The sequence below is a fragment of the Bombina bombina genome, chromosome 2 (genome assembly GCF_027579735.1).
Source record: "Bombina bombina isolate aBomBom1 chromosome 2, aBomBom1.pri, whole genome shotgun sequence".
Taxonomy (NCBI): domain Eukaryota; kingdom Metazoa; phylum Chordata; class Amphibia; order Anura; family Bombinatoridae; genus Bombina; species Bombina bombina.
The window spans coordinates 323,873,989-323,892,420 of NC_069500.1; the positions used below are offsets into that span (position 1 = coordinate 323,873,989).

The 18,432-nt window shown below is 38.2% G+C and overlaps 1 protein-coding gene across 1 annotated transcript in view; it reads left to right on the forward strand.

Annotated features, from left to right (window-relative positions):
• The window catches only part of LOC128648802 (solute carrier family 35 member E4-like), a 33,709-nt gene extending 24,731 nt beyond the window's left edge, over positions 1 to 8,978 (forward strand). Inside the window, exon 3 of the mRNA XM_053701673.1 lies at positions 6,291 to 8,978. Coding sequence (XP_053557648.1) covers positions 6,291 to 6,724 — 434 coding nt within the window. The 3' untranslated portion in view covers positions 6,725 to 8,978. The remainder of the gene's footprint in view (positions 1 to 6,290) is intronic.
• The last annotated feature ends 9,454 nt before the right edge of the window (positions 8,979 to 18,432 follow it).

Here is an 18,432-nt window from a genome sequence, read left to right on the forward strand (position 1 = left end):
ATAAAAAGTCTAAGGTGATTTAAAGGGACACTAAACCCAATTTTTTTTCTTTCATGATTCAGGTAGAGAATACAATTTTAAACAACATTCAAATTTACTTCTATTATGTAATTTGCTGCATTCTTTAGATATCCTTTGTTGAAGAAATAGTGATTCACATGGGTGATGGCCAGGCATCTATGTGCATTCACCAATCAGCAGCTACTAAGCCTATCTAGATATGCTTTTCAGCAAAGGATATCAATAGAATGAAACAAGTTAGATAATAGAAGTAAATTAGAAAGTTGTTTATAATTGCATGTTCTTTATAAATCATGAAAGAAAAAATGTGGATTTTATGTCCCTTTAGCCTCTTGATTTTAAGAAATAGACATGGAAAAGTAAATCGATTTGAATAAATTGAAGTGGCCTCGCTAATCTAAGCGCCTGTAAAAGCCAGGAGTGCATTGCAAATTGCATATTGGATGATGGGATTTGTAGTTCTTGTGCATTCCTTGGAAATGCAAATCACATAACTCTGCATGTTATTTAAGGTCATGAATGTTCTCTTAAAATGCATCCAGTGAGTATCATGGGAGGAAAAAACAGAGCTAAAGCCAACTTTAGAGGCTCCACAGAGCACTGGCACTGTGAATTCATTAAGTCTTGATTTATTTAATATAGGTCAAGACTATAAATCTCCAGTTTCTCAAATCTTTAGTAACTGGGGTGGTTAAAATAACATACAAATAAGTAAAGCTGTGAAATTGACCTCACTGATTTAAAGGAATTTAAAGTTTGTATAAAAGACCTCAGTTCAGTATGTTCATGGTTGACACCTGTCACTCCATTAGTCACTGTTCCTTTGTATGTTATGTACATTTCAGCTAAAAGTCAGTGTGCCCTCCCTAGCAATGTTCATACAACCACCATTACTACGTTCATCCTTCTACCCCCATTCTCCAATAAGTCAGATGCTCATGACAGCTAACATATGGATGTTCCTTTGAACATGTTAGGAAAACCAAAAGCTTTGATAAGGCAATTAGATTGTCAGCCAGCCAATGAAAATGATGTATTCAGCCAGTAGAAAATAGTAACATGCGATGTGTGGTTATCAATATACAGGTGAAACTCGAAAAATTAGAATATTGTGCAAAAGTTAATTTATTTCACTAATGCAACTTAAAAGGTGAAACTAATATATGAGATAGTTCAAGCCGTGATTTGTCATAATTGTGATGATTATGGCTTACAGCTCATGAAAACCCCAAATCCACAATCTCAGAAAATTAGAATATTCTGGAAAGGTACAAAATTCTAGGCTCAAAGTGTCCCACTCTAATCAGCTAATTAAGTTATAACACCTGCAAAGGGTTCCTAAACCTTTAAATGGTTTCTCAGTCTGGTTCAGTAGGAATCACAATCATGGGAAAGACTGCTGACCTGACAGATGTGCAGAAAACCATCATTAACACCCTCCATAAGGAGGGAAAGCCTCAAAAGGCAATTGCAAAAGAAGTTGGATGTTCCCAAAATGCTGTATCATAGCACATTAATAGAAAGTTATGTGGAAGGGAAAAGTGTGGAAGAAAAAATGTGCACAAGCAGCAGGGATGACCGCAGCCTGGAGAGGATTGTCAGGAAAAGGCCATTCAAAATTGTTGGGGACTTTCACAAGAGCCACCACACACAGACAGATCCTGGACATGGGCTTCAAATGTCTTATTCCTCTTGTCAAGCCACTCCTGAACAACAAACAACGTCAGAAGCGTCTTACCTGGGCTAAAGAAAAACAGACCTGGTCTGTTGCGCAGTGGTCCAAAGTCCTTTTTTCTGATGAGAGCAAATTTTGCATCTCATTTGGAAACCAAGGACCCAGATTATGGAGGAAGAATGGAGAGGCACACACTGCAAGATGCTTGAAGTCCAGTGTGAAGTTTCCATAGTCTGTATTGATTTGGGGAGCAATGTCATCTGCTGGTTTTGGTCCACTGTGCTTCATTAAGTCCAGGGTCAACGCAGCCGTCTACCATGAGATTTTGGAGCACTTCATGCTTCCTTCCACAGACGAGCTCTATGGGGATGCTGACTTCATTTTCCAGCAGGACTTGGCACCTGCCCACACTGCCAAAAGCACAAAAACCTGGTTCAATGACCGTGGGATTACTGTGCTTGATTGGCCAGCAAACTCGCCTGACCTGAACTCTATAGAGAATCTATGGGGCATTGCCAAGAGAAAGATGAGAGACATGAGACCGAACAATGCAGAAGAGCTGAAGGCCACTATTGAAGCATCCTGGTCTTCCATAACACCTCAGCAGTGCCACAGGCTTATAGCTTCCATGCCATGCCGCATTGAGGCAGTAATTGCTGCAAAAGGGGCCCAAACCAAGTACTGGGTACATACAGTATGCATGCTTATACTTTTCAGAGGTCCGATATTGTTCTACAGGTATGTACAATCCTTGTTTTATTGATTGCATGTAATATTCAAATTTTCTGAGATTGTGGATTTGGGGTTTTCATGAGCTGTAAGCCATAATCATCACAATTATGACAAATCACGGCTTGAACTAACTTGCTTTGCATGTAATGAGTCTATCTCATATTAGTTTCACGGTTTCACCTTTTAAGTTGCATTAGTGAAATAAATGAACTTTTGCACGATATTCTAATTTTTCGAGTTTCACCTGTATGTTGCACAGTTAAAGTGTGCCACTGTGAGAGGTAACAGGTAAAATGCTATAATGAAACATCACATATAAATGATTCTGTAATTTATTGTGTGGGTTAAATTCTATCATACCAGAATTATAAATTATGCTAAGAAAACATGCAGTTTAACAGTGCCAAATGCAAACGTGCCATTGTGAAATGAACCACATAAACTGTGTAGGGAACAATTTCAGATAGGGAGAGGTGGCATCATGAATATTTCCCTTACTATATTTAGTGATATGTATTTATTTATCACCTGCATTGAAGAGAAACAAGAATAATAGTCTGTATATTTGTGTGTTGTAAAATAACTTCTTGTAGTATAATACCAATAAGGTATTTGCTACTGAAAGGGTTAAGGTAGACTGTTTTACTATCCAAGTTAAAGATACAAGGTAAAAGTTACAATATATGTGAATAAAACAACTAATTTTTAGAAGGTCATTATAGTGAAAACAGTAAATTGTGTTAAACACATAGGTAAAGTACCAATAGGGAAATGCAAAGAAATGCTGGTCCAGAGAGTAAACTGATATTGACCCAATCAGCAGCACTAGTTGCATGGCCCAGCTGTATGGGGGCAAACACATAGTCCATAGTTATAAAATGACATGCTCTAACTTAGGGGTTGATTAATCTTTTTAACATTTAGGAGCTTTGCAGACATACTTTTAGGAGTCAAACAGTGGTATTTGTATATAGATATATGTAGAGTAACTCAAAAAGTTAGGAGCCAGGGGTAAAATTCTAGGAGCCAATGGCTCCCTGGCTCCTGTGTTTATTGAGCCCTGCTCTAAGGAATGGAAGCATGTAATGTAATGTTTTAGCATATTGTGCAACTTTTAAAACTTTTAAAATCTCCCCCACCTTCTCTGTCTCTTATAGCACTAGAAATTATTCTATATAGCACCCTTAGCCATATGATGTGACTCTGGATGAGAATCACTGCTTTAATACAATAAAAAAACAGCTTTATTGTCCCTGGGAAATTCCCTTTTCCCCACAGAGGCTATGTGCCTGTTTGCTGTTTTGTATCATTATTTTAGGTTGCCATGCTCAAATGTTGCCAGATATTTCATCATTCATTATAAAAATCAGTATTAAGTTACAATTACACATCAGTGTATTTCATTTTTGATTAGTAGAATTTTTACAACACACATGGATTAGTAAAAAGTAAAAGCTATAACTGTTCCAGTGACAGCTTTTGTTGAGCATGTTACATACATAGTATCCAGTAGCAGACCTATTCAACAGAGGGCCCTGGTGCAACATTATTTTTGGGCCCCCCAAAGGTAACTGAGTAGTAAGTAATAATAATAATATACATGCTGCGCTGTATAATGATTTTGAGGATAGTTAGACAGACAGATGGACCCGCAACCTGCACTAATAAAAAGCTTCCCTCCATTGGGATTGTACACATTCTGCACAATGCAATGTATATTCTGGCTGCTATGGGCCCTGGTGCCACTGCACCTGCTGCACCAAAGGTAGTTCTGCCCCAGAGAGCATCCATCCATGTACCCTCACACTGGCAGGTTGCACCTACTGAGAGAGCCAGTGTTTTGTACCGTGTCCATTGTGACAGATTTTGACTATATGGTCTAGTAAACCCCATACCTTTTCAGTTGGACTGTTAAAGGGATGTTGCAGATATGAGAGAGCATAAACATATTAAAATACGTCTTACATTAATTAAATTAGTGGCAGACGAATAATACATACTGCTGTATTCATTATCAGGTGATAAGTACAGATGATAGATAGATAGATAGATAGATAGATAGATAGATAGATAGATAGATAGATAGTGGGAAAAGCTCCTATGAGTATGTGTGTTTGGGTCAAGAAATAAAACCTGGTGGACACACATATGTGTTGGAGAGTACCCAGTGGATTTACATGAGGGCAGACCAACCAATTATTGTCTGTGACTCCCTGACATCTCTACATGACTCAAACCAAACCTCTCTTGCACTGACTTTCTACCTGGGATCTTTTCTGCACTTCTGACACCCTTATGGTATATTACCTTATAAAAGGGATAGAAAGGTCAACATGTGGGATGTGCATTGAAGCATTTCAATATGAAATAGAGGCAATATACTTCCATTAGCAAAAATTGTGCTTGCTACATTTGCAGGCAGTAAGATGACTTTATGGAAACTGCCATGAAAAATCATGAAATCTGAGGCCAAAATGGGTTTGATTAATAAACAATTCATTGCTTTCAATGACTTACAGCACCTGGAGCCTTTTCATGTTTACATTGTCACTTATTATATTATGTTCCACGTTCCTTAAAGAGACAGAATACACCAAATTTCATATAACTGCATGTAGTAGACACTACTATAAAGAGATACTGATCTAAAAATCCAGTATAAAACCTTATAAAAACTCAGAAGCTCCAAGTTTAGCACTGTTGATGAGGTTAGTCCGAGACACCCACTGAAAGGGGCTGGGAGCAGACACTATCCCCCTCCCCACTTCTCTGCATATGAAAAGACAGATTAGACAAACGTAAGCCAGGAGTTTGTAAGCACTCGTATTTACATCTGACACTTTGGGGCTTGGTAAGGAGTCTGAAAATCAGCAGAACTAAAAATTGTTACAAAAACACTCCCAGATGGGCTATATAAGTGGATCATCTACAAAACATTTATGCAAAGAAAAATCTGGTGTACAATGGCTCTTTAACCACTTTGTGGCAGTACAATAGTGTTGACATTGTTACAACGTTCCGATTTAAAACACTATTAGTAAAAATGTGATTTCAAGGCTTGGATCAGATCATGAGAGATTGTCTACGCTGCTAGGTACGCCACCCAGGCCGATCCTTGCCTTTGTCAAAGGTGGAAGTTGCAGGGCTCCATATGTGGTAGGACGTTCCATGCTGTCCTAATGGCGTTGAAGCCCATTGCTGTTAGGATGGCATGGGACATCACAATGGCATGAAGCTGTTAAGATGACTAGATGTTTGTCAGAATGATGGAAATGATGTTGTAGAAGGGTTTTTCAGTAGTATAAGAATTTTGCATTAGAACTAACTCTTCAAGTCGGCAGAAGCTGAATTTGGTGTTTTTAAAGGGATATACAACCCAAAATTTCACTTTTATGATTCAGATAGAGCATGCAATTTTAAACAACATTCTAATTTATTTATTTTATCAATTTTCTTCATTCTCTTGGTATCATTTGTTGAAAAGCAAAGGCGTATGCTTAGGAGCCGGCCTATTTCTGGAGCACTATATGGCAGCAGTTTTGCATGAATGTTATGCTATTCATTTGCAAGAGTATTAGATGGCAGCACTATTTCCTGCCATATAGAGCTTCAGATGCCTACTTAGGTATCTCTTCAACACTGAATACCATAGGAACAAAGCAAATTTGATAATAGAAGTAAATTGGAAAGCTTTTTAAAATGGTATCCTTTGTCTAAATCACAGAAATCACTTGCATTAAACAGCTATAAAATGTGTACATTACTTACGTTTGCTATTTAACAGTGCCACATTTGTTACTGTAAAACACCTTACTTCATGCCATCACTTTTTATTAATTGATGCTTTTTTTTTTTTAATCAGGTTCACTTCTGAAAGAAGAAAATATTCACTCTGTGACACTTCTGTACCTGATGTCTATTCCCAGCTTTTGTATCCTCTTTCTGGCTGCGCTGCTCATTGAAACAGAAGTCGTGTGGGAGACTCCACCAGACTGTGATAACAAACTCTGGCTTTTCATTCTTCTTAGCTGCCTGGGTTCTGTGCTGTACAACTTGGCCAGCTTCTTTGTCATCACGCTGACATCTGCTGTCACTATACATGTGCTAGGAAACCTAAATGTCGTTGGGAACCTGGTTCTGTCTCGTGTGCTCTTTGGAAGTCACCTTACAGCCCTTAGTTACACTGGAATAGGACTCACTTTGGCAGGGATGTTTATGTACCAAAATAGCCATCTTATAGCTGAATACTTTAGACATTCTCCAGAAGAAACAAAAGAACACTCTAAGTCTAAGTAATGACCTACTTCTCCAAAGATGCCATTAAACAGACTGAGTTTTTCAGGTCATTAAATACATGATTGGGATGAACATCTTCTCTCCAACTCAATATATGAGAGGACAATACTCAGCTAAATGAACACTTGTGCAGGGCATCTGCATCTTGATGTTTCTTTCAAGAAACGATATTATATTCTTATCTCTTATAGGTAGCTCTGATTTTTCAGAGTAATAATAATTTGTTCTTCTTGCAATATTGTTCATTGCCAACCAGTCAAGAACTACAAAACATCTCACTGTTCATTTTATTGTAGGTATCAGTGTGTTCATATTAGTATAGAATATTGCAAATGGAACCCATGTAAGGATCAAAAAGTATTGACGATCTCCTCCATAAAATTGTCACTCCACTAACTGGAAATACCTTTGATTCTTTCCTTAAAGGGTTGTAGAAAAACATAAGACATTCTCAGGATGCTGTGCATCATTCAGTCTTGCAAATACCTAAAGTCATTATTAAAATATTTCTATAACAGGAAATACCTCTAGTTCAATATATTGTTAGCCATGAAACGTTGATGTTCTATTTTATGATAACTACCATCTGATTAGTCACACGTCTGATATACAGTTAGCCATAGAATAACATTTGTCGCAGAACTTTCAAAAGCACATTACCGAGAGATTAAATGTAATTCATTTAAAATCAAACATAAAGAATAATGTCATAAATGGTAGGTAAATCAAACGTCAAGTCAAAGTACATAAGTACCAGATGAACCTGAGTGTTGTGTGCCTTTTATTATAGGTTTAAATCATACGGCCACTTACTGCTGTACCTCTGAGGTACTAAAAAACACCACTGCCTTTTATTTTTATGAGGATTTAAAAAAAAAAAAGGGAAATATATGAGTACAGGGTTCAGATAAGATGCATACAATATCAGCATCCTGTACACTTAAAGGGTTATTTAAGGGATATGAAACCCAAATGTTTTCTTTCATGATTTTATTATCAATTGTTCTTCGTATTTGAAAAGCAGTAATGTAAGCTTAGGAGTTGGCCCATTTTTGGTTCAGAATCCTGATTAGCACTTGCTGATTGTTGGTTTACATTTCTCCTTTTTTAAATAAAGATACCAAGAGAATGAAGAAAAATTGATAATAGGAGTAAATTAGAAAGTTGCTTAAAATGTCATGCTCTATCTTAATCATGAAAGAAAAAAACACGTCCCTTTAAACTGCTGGTCATAACTGCAATAGAATATTTTTCGACTTACAATACTATTGTTTTTGCTCCTGTGCCTGCAGCTCTCTTAAAAGCCATTTACCTAATAAAACAACTTATAGGTGCCAGTTGGTGAAGCTCCACGTCTTCAGACTGGACACCACTGTCTAGATGATTAGGTTTTCTCACACCCTGAGACAGAAGCAGTGCACATTTACAGATCAGCGATGCTGCGGGTGTGTCACGTGCGCATGATACAGAGTGAGAGCTTCATAGTTTTGCATCTTTTTTACACAGCTTAAGTTACATAAAATATGTCTATAAAAACACCCTCAGAAATAATATAGAGCTGTACAGTGACTGTATTGTTCTCTATTGTGTACACTAACCTTAAGCACATAATAGAGTTGTCAAAAAGCCAGCAACATGACTGATTTGTGCACTGCCTATTTGTTAGCGTGTGAGAATACCTAAGCTCCAATGTAGCAGTACGAAGAGGAGAAGTGTCAACATTGGGCACTTTTACGTTGATAAAATAAGAGAACCACTTTGAAGACTGTAGTTGTGCCCAGCTATTTAATGTCCCTTTAAGGCTATTTCCTTAAATAAGCACACCTCACATAGTGATATTGGAGATAAGTTATACATTATTTTGGTTAGATATTGGAAGTCGTATAGAAATAATACATTGGACAGATTGTCTTATCTACAGTATATCTAAAATGAATAATCTGCTTCTTTTGTAAATTTGTAAATAGCTTTATGATGCTTTTTTTGGTGTCAGTCTGCTGTACCACAGAGAGCTGAATGGTGTTGCAGACTCTAGCACCCAAGGAGTTAAAGTGATTTTCTACTCTGAAAATAAACTGTGAAAAAATAAAGCTGTGTATTTTATGTAAATCCGCCACCTGCAGTTAATAATAAATGACAAATAAGCTGTGGTGTATTCTGACGGTAAATGTATCTGTAAAATATATTAAATTACATTTGACACCATGTTAGATATCTTAACGGTTCCCTGAAATATAACTGACCTATTAAGCCATTTGTGCTGCTCTTTATTATGTGCCAAATATAATAATCCTTAGTGTTTGGTGTAAATTAATCACAACTCCTTCTCCAGGGTCGTACGTAGAAGCCCCAGGACAGAATATGAGGCAGGGCTCATATACCCCCTATACATGCTGCATTTATTAGAGTCCAATAACTGTTGAAAAACCAAGTCAACCAGGGAGTTTCAGATCCTAAAAATTTTACTTCTAGCTTCCAAAAATTAATAAATTACATAAAGTTGAATGCATATCTGCAGGTTCCTCCTGCCTGGTTAATAATTTCCAGGCTGCATATCAAAGAAGCTTTGTGTAAAGGTAGAAGTTAACATCAACCCTGGATTTCATGTATAATGTGGATTAAGGATAAATATATTAAACCTAGCGTTTCAGCCACTTGAGAAGCCATTATCAAAAGCAGTATCCGACTAGATCCAAATCCCGACAGGCTCCTTGGACCTGTGGTCATTATAGTGTTCCCACCGCCTTGCTTGTGTGATAATTTTCTTGTGATAACCTATAAAAACAAGCACAATATAATTAAGATGATAAAAACTACATCTGCCCTAAACAACCTCAGATTGCCTGATATGAAGACCATTTGGTAACTGGTAATTTAATGCCAATATTATTGTTTAATACAGCATCATTCTATCTAGCATTTATTTAGTGTTTAATGTCTCTTTAATCAAATAAGGGGAGCCTTCTAGTATCTATGATTTCATAGAAGTAAAAAGTTAGAGGGCTCTTACACACTAAGTACATTATATATGTATAGTATTGTGGATATTCCCCACCTCCCTCTATTCATGGGTGCCACAATGTTGAAATTTGCCTTTCATTGCATCCCAGTGTTGATATGTTTGCAGATCCCTGCAGTGTAACATAAATTCCAAATGATTAGGGTAAGGTGCATACAATATATCAAAATTTATTAATGTGGTAGCACCTAACACATATAGATTAGAAATATATTTAGTGCATTTGATTTTATTTATTTTTTTGCATAGAAACATTTGGACACCTTACTAAATCTGGATACATACATTTTAATATTTGTTTAATTTAATTACAAAAAAAAATAATAGTTATCTCTTGTAGCCTCCTGAAGATTACTTTTCATAGGATAATGGTAATGCATTTTTATGTTACTATGATGGATGCAAACTTTTCCACACGGTATATAAAAGGAAAGCTATAAGCAAATAAAGCTAAAACCTAAACCAATTCGGCTATAATCTGCTTCTCTGATTCAGAATATGTTATGCTGTGTTGTACATCAATGAAAAAGGACTTATTTCTAGTACTGTATCACATAAAACAGAAAATGTGTATAGAAATATACAACAGTCAAACACAACATTTTAAAAGCTTTTAATCTTTTGTCACCTTTTTTATTTAAATGGAATAACAAAAGTAAAGTTATAAAGGATAAAAAAAGTTTATAAATTTGTGAGAATTTCTTCAGGGACAAACCACAATGCTTAACCCCTTAATGACCGGACCATTTTTCAATTTTCTTACCCTTAATGACAATGGCTATTTTTACATTTCTGCAGTGTTTGTGTTTAGCTGTAATTTTCCTCTTACTCATTTACTGTACCCATACATATTATATACCGTTTTTCTCGCCATTAAATGGACTTTCTAAGGATACCATTATTTTCATCATATCTTATAATTTCCTATAAAAAAAAATATAAAATATGAGGAAAAAATTGAAAAAAAACACACTTTTTCTAACTTTGACCCCCAAAATCTGTTACACATCTACAATCACCAAAAAACACCTATGCTAAATAGTTTCTAAATTTTGTCCTGAGTTTAGAAATACCCAATGTTTACATGTTCTTTACTTTTTTTGCAAGTTATAGGGCCATAAATACAAGTAGCACTTTGCTATTTCCAAACAACTTTTTTTCAAAATTAGCGCTAGTTACATTGGAACCCTGATATCTGTCAGGAATACCTGAATATCCCTTGACATGTATATATTTTTTTTTAGAAGACAACCCAAAGTATTGATCTAGGCCCATTTTGGTATATTTCATGCCACCATTTCACCGCCAAATGTCATCAAATAAAAAAAAAAGTTCACTTTTTCACAAATTTTGTCACAAACTTTAGGTTTCCCACTGAAATTATTTACAAACAGCTTCTGCAATTAAGGCACAAATGGTTGTAAATGCTTCTTTGGGATCCCCTTTGTTCAGAAATAGCAGACTTATATGGCTTTGTGGTTGCTTTTTGGTAAGTAGAAGGCCGCTAAATGCTGCTGCGCACCACACGTAAATTATGCCCAGCAGTTAAGGGGTTAAATTAGGTAGCTTGTAGGGAGCTTGCAGGGTTAATTTTAGCTTTAGGGTAGAGATCAGCCTCCCACCTGACACATCCCACCCCCTGATCCCTCCCAAACAGTTCTCTTCCCTCCCCCACCCCACAATTGTCCCCGCCATCTTAAGTACTGGCAGAAAGTCTGCCAGTACTAAATAAAAGGAGTTTTTATTTTTTTTAATAAAAAAAAATAAAATGTTTTAGCTGTGATGGACTCCTGCCTTAGCCCCAACCTCCATGATCCCCCCCCCCAGCAATCTAACCCTCTCCCCTACCTAATTGCCGCCATCTTGGGTACTGGCAGCTGTCTGCCAGTACCCAATTTGCCCCCCAAAAAAGTGTTTTTAATTATTATTTTTTATTACTAATTTATTTTTTTCTGTAGTGTAGCAGCCCCCCACAATACCCCAACCCCCTCCCCCTCCCAGATCCTCATATATATATATTTCCCCCCCTCTTCCCACTCATTGGTGTCAGTGTGGGTAGGTGATCGCGGGCGTGCGCGCGCACCCGCGCGCGCACGCGCACGCGCATGCGCGCCCCCGCACGCTCCCGGCACCCGGCGTGCACATTGCACTAACAGGAGCCGGATGCCGGGTAGCGATGGGCCGCCCACCCGCCTCCCAGTTGCGCTCCCACCCACCAACGAACCGGCCGCATCGCTACCGGTGCAGAGAGGGCCACAGAGTGGCTCTCTCTGCATCGGATGCTTTCTAAGGGTATTGCAGGATGCCTCAATATCGAGGCATCACTGCAATACCCTGAGAGCTGCTGGAAGCGATTGCGATCGCTTCCAGCACTCTCTTAGACAAGTGACGTACCAGGTACGTCCATTGTCACTAACTGCAAGTTTTTGCAGGACGTACCTGGTACGTCACTTGTCATTAAGGGGTTAAAGGGACACTGAACCCAAATTTTTTCATTCGTGATTCAGATAGAGCATGCAATTTTAAGCAACTTTCTAATTTACTCCTATTATCAATTTTTCTTCGTTCTCTTGCTATCTTTATTTGAAAAAGAAGGCATCTAAGTTTGTTTTTTTTGGTTCAGAACCATGTACAGCACTTGTTTATTGTTCACCAAAAAATGGGCCGGCATCTAAACTTACATTCTCGCATTTCAAATAACGATACAAAGAGAATGAAGAAAATGTGTTAATAGGAGTAAATTAGAAAGGTGCTTAAAATTGCATGCTCTATCTGAATCACTAAAGAAAAAATTTGGGTTCAGTGTCCCTTTAAAGGAGCATGAAAGTCAAAATGTAGCTTTCATGATTCTGATAGAGCATGCAAAAAATGTTTCAATGTACTTCTATTATCACAGTTTCTTTGTTTTCTTAGTACTCTTTGTTGAAAGCATATCTAGATAGACTCAGGAGCAGCAATGCACTACTGGGAGCTAGCTGGATATTTGTGGCTGCACATATATGTCTATGTATAGATATATTTATATCTATCTATATATATTAATTACCCTAAACATATTAGGCAATAGCTTGCCAAAAGTAAAATAGTAAACATTTTGAAATTTACAGGTCTTAAAGGACCAGTCAACACATTAGATTTGCATAATCAACAAATGCAAGATAACAAGATAATGCAATAGCAATTAGTCTGAACTTCAATTGAGTAGTAGATTTTTTTATAACAAATTTCAAAGTTATGCATATTTCCACTCCCCTTGTACCATGTGATAGCATTCAGCCAATCACAAATGCATATACGTATAGTCTGAATTCTTGCACATGCTCAGTAGGATATGGTGACTCAAAAAGTGTAAATATAAAAGACTGTGCACATTTTTTTTAATGGAAGTAAATTGGAAATAAAATTAAAATGACATGCTGTATCTGAATCATGAAAATGTAATTTAACCTGAGAGTCCCTTTAAAGATAAATTTGAAAACTAAGTTTATGATATATCTATATATCTATGCAACTCATTTTGTGGTCTTATCTTCCCTTTCATGTCTGCATAGAGCATCAAAGAACGTTTAGAAGATTTAATGTCCTCTCATTACCTCAGTGTCACAATGGTTCATGCAATAGAGGGATTGCTAGAAGATTTAATTTATATTGGAAAGCAGAATATGCTATGACATTGTACTTCAACTCCCACTAGCGTTCAAAGAAATGACTCAAGAAGCCAGCCATGCTGGGGAAACAAGCACAAAACAAAGGAATTATTTGCAAGATCTCAAAAAAGAATGCTACGTAATACTCAGCACTGAACCCACCTTCTTTCCTTAAAGGTACAGTCTAGTCAAAATTAAACTTTCATGATTCCAATAAGACATGCAATTTTAAACAACTTTCTAAGTTACTTTTATCATCAAATTTGCTTTACTCTCTTGATATTCTTTGTGAAAAGCTAAACCTAGGTAGGTTCATATACTAATTTCTAAGCCGTTGAACTACCTCTTATCTCAGTGCATTTTGACAGTTTTTCACGGTTAGACACTGCTAGTTCACGTGTGTCATATAGATAACATGCTCACTCCCGTGTAGTTATTTATGAGTCAGCACTGATTGGCTAAAATGCATGTCAGTCAAAAGAACTGAGACAGTCTGCAGAGGCTTAGAAACCAGGTAATCACAGACGTAAAAAGTGTATTAATATAACAATGTTTGTTATGCAAAACTGGGGAATAAGGGATTATCTATCTTTTTAAACAATACAAATTCTGGTGTAGACTGTCCCTTTAAGTGTTTAAGATAGGGATTTTTAACATATAAATAATGATCCCTTAATAGAGAGTTTGGGATATTTTAGGAATAATCACTTAGTTTTGACTTGCACAGTTTCATCAAAAAAATGTCTTAGGTCCCATTCAAAAAGCCATTACTTTGATTTTTCCAGTGGATTTTTTTTTTTTTTACAATTATTAAAATGAATATGACCTATGACAGTTGCTGCCCAGGGCCGGACTGGGACCAAAAATAGGCCCGGGCATTTTAAGGCAAAGCAGCCCCCCTCCATTTACACCAACTCATATCCCGCACAACACACAAATACCCACTCACATGCACACCACACATACACCCACTCACATGCACACAACACATACACACACCACACATACACACTCACATGCACGTACTCGCCACACATACACACACACACTCACATGAATGCACACCACACATACACACACTCACATGCACGCACAACACACATACACACACACACTCACATGCACACCCGGCCTGGCACACACGCTGGCAGGCAGGCAACTGCAATTCAATTGCACTAGCAGACTGATGATTCACAGTCAAAAAAGTTTTTATTTAAAATATTTACACTACTGTTATAACAAATATGATTTGTGGCACTAGTTGGAAAGTGGGCCTGGCACACACACTGGCAGACAGGCAACTGCAATTAAATAACACTAGCAGACTGATGTAAACATTTTTTTTTTAAAAAAGTTACACTAATGTTACAACAGATAGGAGTGGTGGCACTCAGGATAGAAGTAGGCACAGTATGTGCTGGCAGCCTGACACACAGGCTGGCACTAGTGGCAGGCTGGCCTGGCAACTAAAATTAAATAACACTAGAAGAGGACTGATGTAAAAGTTTTTTTTTTTTTTAATTTTACACTAATGTTACACCAGATATCAGTGGTGGCACAGAGCAATTAACCACAGTATATGCTGTGTGACCCTGACACACAGGCCTGATAGAAAATGAAATTAGATTACACTAGCAAAATGATTTAAAAGGTTTTTTTTTTTTAATTTACACTAATGATTGTTAAGCAGATATCAGTGGTGGCACAGAGCAATTAACCACAGTATATGCTGTGTGAGCCTGACACACAGGCCTGATAGAAAATGAAATTAGATTACACTAGCAAAATGATTTAAAAGGTTTTTTTTTTTTAATTTACACTAATGATTGTTAAGCAGATATCAGTGGTGGCACAGAGCAATTAACCACAGTATATGCTGTGTGAGCCTGACACACAGGCCTGATAGAAAATGAAATAAGATTACACTAGCAAAATGATTTAAAAGTTTTTGTTTTTTTTTAAATTTACACTAATGTTATTGTTAAGCAGATATGAGTGATGGCTGGCACAGAGCAATTAACCTCAGTATATGCTGTGTGAGCCTTACACACAGGCCTGATAGAAAATGAAATTAGATTACACTAGCAAAATGATTTAAAATTTTTTTTTTTAAAATTTACACTAATGTTAAGCAGATATGAGTGGTGGCTGGCACAGAGCAATTAACCACAGTATATGCTGTGTGAGACTGACACACAAGCCTGATAGAAAATGAAATTAGATTACACTAGCAAAATGATTTAAATTTTTTTTTTTTTAAATTTACACTAATGTTAAGCAGATATCAGTGGTGGCACTAATCACAGTATATGCTGTGAGCCTCACACACAGGCTGACAGCCAGGCAAATGCAAATAAAATTACAACTAAAAAAAAAACAAAAAACGACTGAAGTTCTAGCCCTAAAAAGGGCTTTTTGGGCTGAAGTTCTAGCCCTAAAAAGGGCTTTTTGGGCTGAAGTTCTAGCCCTAAAAAGGGCTTTTTGGGGTGCTGTCCTTACAGTAGAGATTAGATGAGTCCTTCAGGACTGTAGTGGACACTAAATACACTAGCCTAGCTATCTATTTCCCTATAATATCAGCAGCAGCAGCAGCACTAAACCTCCTCTCACTAACAATGCAAGATTGTAATGAATCTAAAATGGCTGCTGCCCAGGAGCTTGGAGGGTCTGTGAGGGAGTGTCTGCTGTTGATTGGCTCAAATGGGTCTGCAGGCTGTGAGATACAGGGTCAAAGTTTCCTCAATGATGACAAATAGGGGGCGGATCGAACATCGCATATGTTCGCCCGCCGCGGTGAACGCGAACAAGCCAAGTTCGCCGGGAACTGTTCTCCGGCGAACAGTTCGCGACATCACTATTGAAGACATCCGATGCGGAGCATCCTTCCTGGCCGACGGACTAACGACAAATGAAGGTTCCTTTAAATGACGTCATCCAAGATGGCATCCCTTGAATTCCGATTGGCTGGTAGGATTCTATCAGCCAATCGGAATTAAGGTAGGAAAAATCCTATTGGCTGATGCAATCAGCCAATCGGATTGACCTCGCATTCTATTGGCTGTTCCAATCAAAATTGCATCAGCCAAAAGGATTTTTCCTACCTTAATTCCGATTGGCTGATAGAATCCTATCAGCCAATCGGAATTCAAGGGACGCCATCCGTCGGCCAGGAAGCATGCTCCGCGTCAGATGTCTTCAAGATGGAGCAGCTCCTCGTCGGATGGAAGAAGATAGAAGATGCCGCTTGGATGAAGACTTCTGCCCGGCTGGGTGAAGACGGTTCAAGGTAGGGTGATCTTCAATGGGGTAGTGTTAGGTTTTTTTAAGGGGGGATTGGGTGGGTTTTAGAGTAAGGTTGGGTGTGGGTTTTAATGTTGGGGGGGGTTGTATTTCTTTTTTTTACAGGTAAAAGAGCTGATTAACTATTTAATAGCTATTGTACTATTTAATAGCTATTGTACCTAGTTAAAATAAATACAAAGTTGCCTGTAAAATAAAAATAAATCCTAAAATAGCTACAATGTAATTATTAATTATATTGTAGCTATCTTAGGGTTTATTTTATAGGTAAGTATTTAGTTTTAAATAGGAATAATTGGGGGCGGAGCTAGCCTGAGAGACGAGCAGACGTGACCTGAAAGAGCTCCTGCTTACTTTTATTATTTTCAAAGTCTGTAGGTAGTCTGCTGTATAGTTTTAGGGACACCTGCACACATATGGGTGTTTGATGAGCTGTGGAAGCAGAGCGCCTAGAAATTTACATTCTGTTCTCCCTGCTGGAGGAGATATTGGAACCGGCACTATAACTACCCATCTAGCAGAGCGGAACCCAGAGATCCCACAGACCCACCTGCCAATTCTAACTACAGAGAAAGCGGCTGACTGGGGGAGTATAGGTGAGCTGGAGCGGCACTGAGTAAGCTCATTCTCTACTTGTTATCCTCTCTGGCAGTGCGGGGCTGAAAGGGCGCGAAAAGCGCCATTACTCTGTGATGTCACGAAGAGGCACCGGAAGAGAAAGTGCCTGTTAATACCAGAGTGAGACCCAGCAGGGCAATCTAAGATCTAGCCTTGCGGCTACGAGACAGGAGACCTCCCGACACTCACACGTTACACTAGGTCATCCTGCTCCTAAGTGGAGAAATCCAACAGGTGCTACTTACACGCTCAAACCGCAGTACTGTCTGTTCCGGAGGGTCGGGGCTCCGCTCCGGAACGACTTCTGCGCATTACAGCTGTTCCTGGGACTGGCTGAATGCCAAAAAGTTGCACAATACATTAAATCTAATAAAAGGTGTGTGTGCCACATTCTACTTACTGTCACCTGAATCAACACCAAGCACATTGACCTGTAAAACAAGTGAGACTTGCGGCCACCTACCCTCATATACAGCACACTAATAACAGGCTATTATCATTTCAAGGGCTCTCTCACTCAGCTAGACCCATATCTTGGCCCCTACATTCCCATGAGCCTTTTTGACAGGGTAGCCTTGCTGATATAATATAACAGGGCATAGCTTTGCTCCACATTTGAGAGAGTTCAACCCCCCAAGGGTGTTGCATATCCTCTGACCCTCCATCACCTCCAGAAGGACCAAAAGCTCCTTTATTTACACTTAAAGGCACATAATTTAATATTTTGGTCTGTTGGAAGTACTTTCTTTACTGGGGACCCTGCAAGACTCAAATAGATGTCCTAGCTTTAACAGCTCTAACAAACTGTAATAAATATTTCCGTGGGCGACAATCCATCTAGTGAACAGCTAGATTACGCTACCTGACAGAAGATTTAATAAGCTGAATTGTGCACACGGTCTGCAGCTCCCATAGCAACTGGATAGCTTCACATAACTCTCGCTGCATAACTACAGAGTTTGCTCACAGAGACACTAAACATTATTGAATGCAAAAACTCATTGCCGGACTGGTCTTTATCCCCTTCCTTTCCTGCTGAACGCAGTGTCAGTGGGTCATACCCTAATATCCTTGCCCGTCTCTGTCCAGTGGGGACAACTGCCCTGGGGTATAGAGACCAGTGG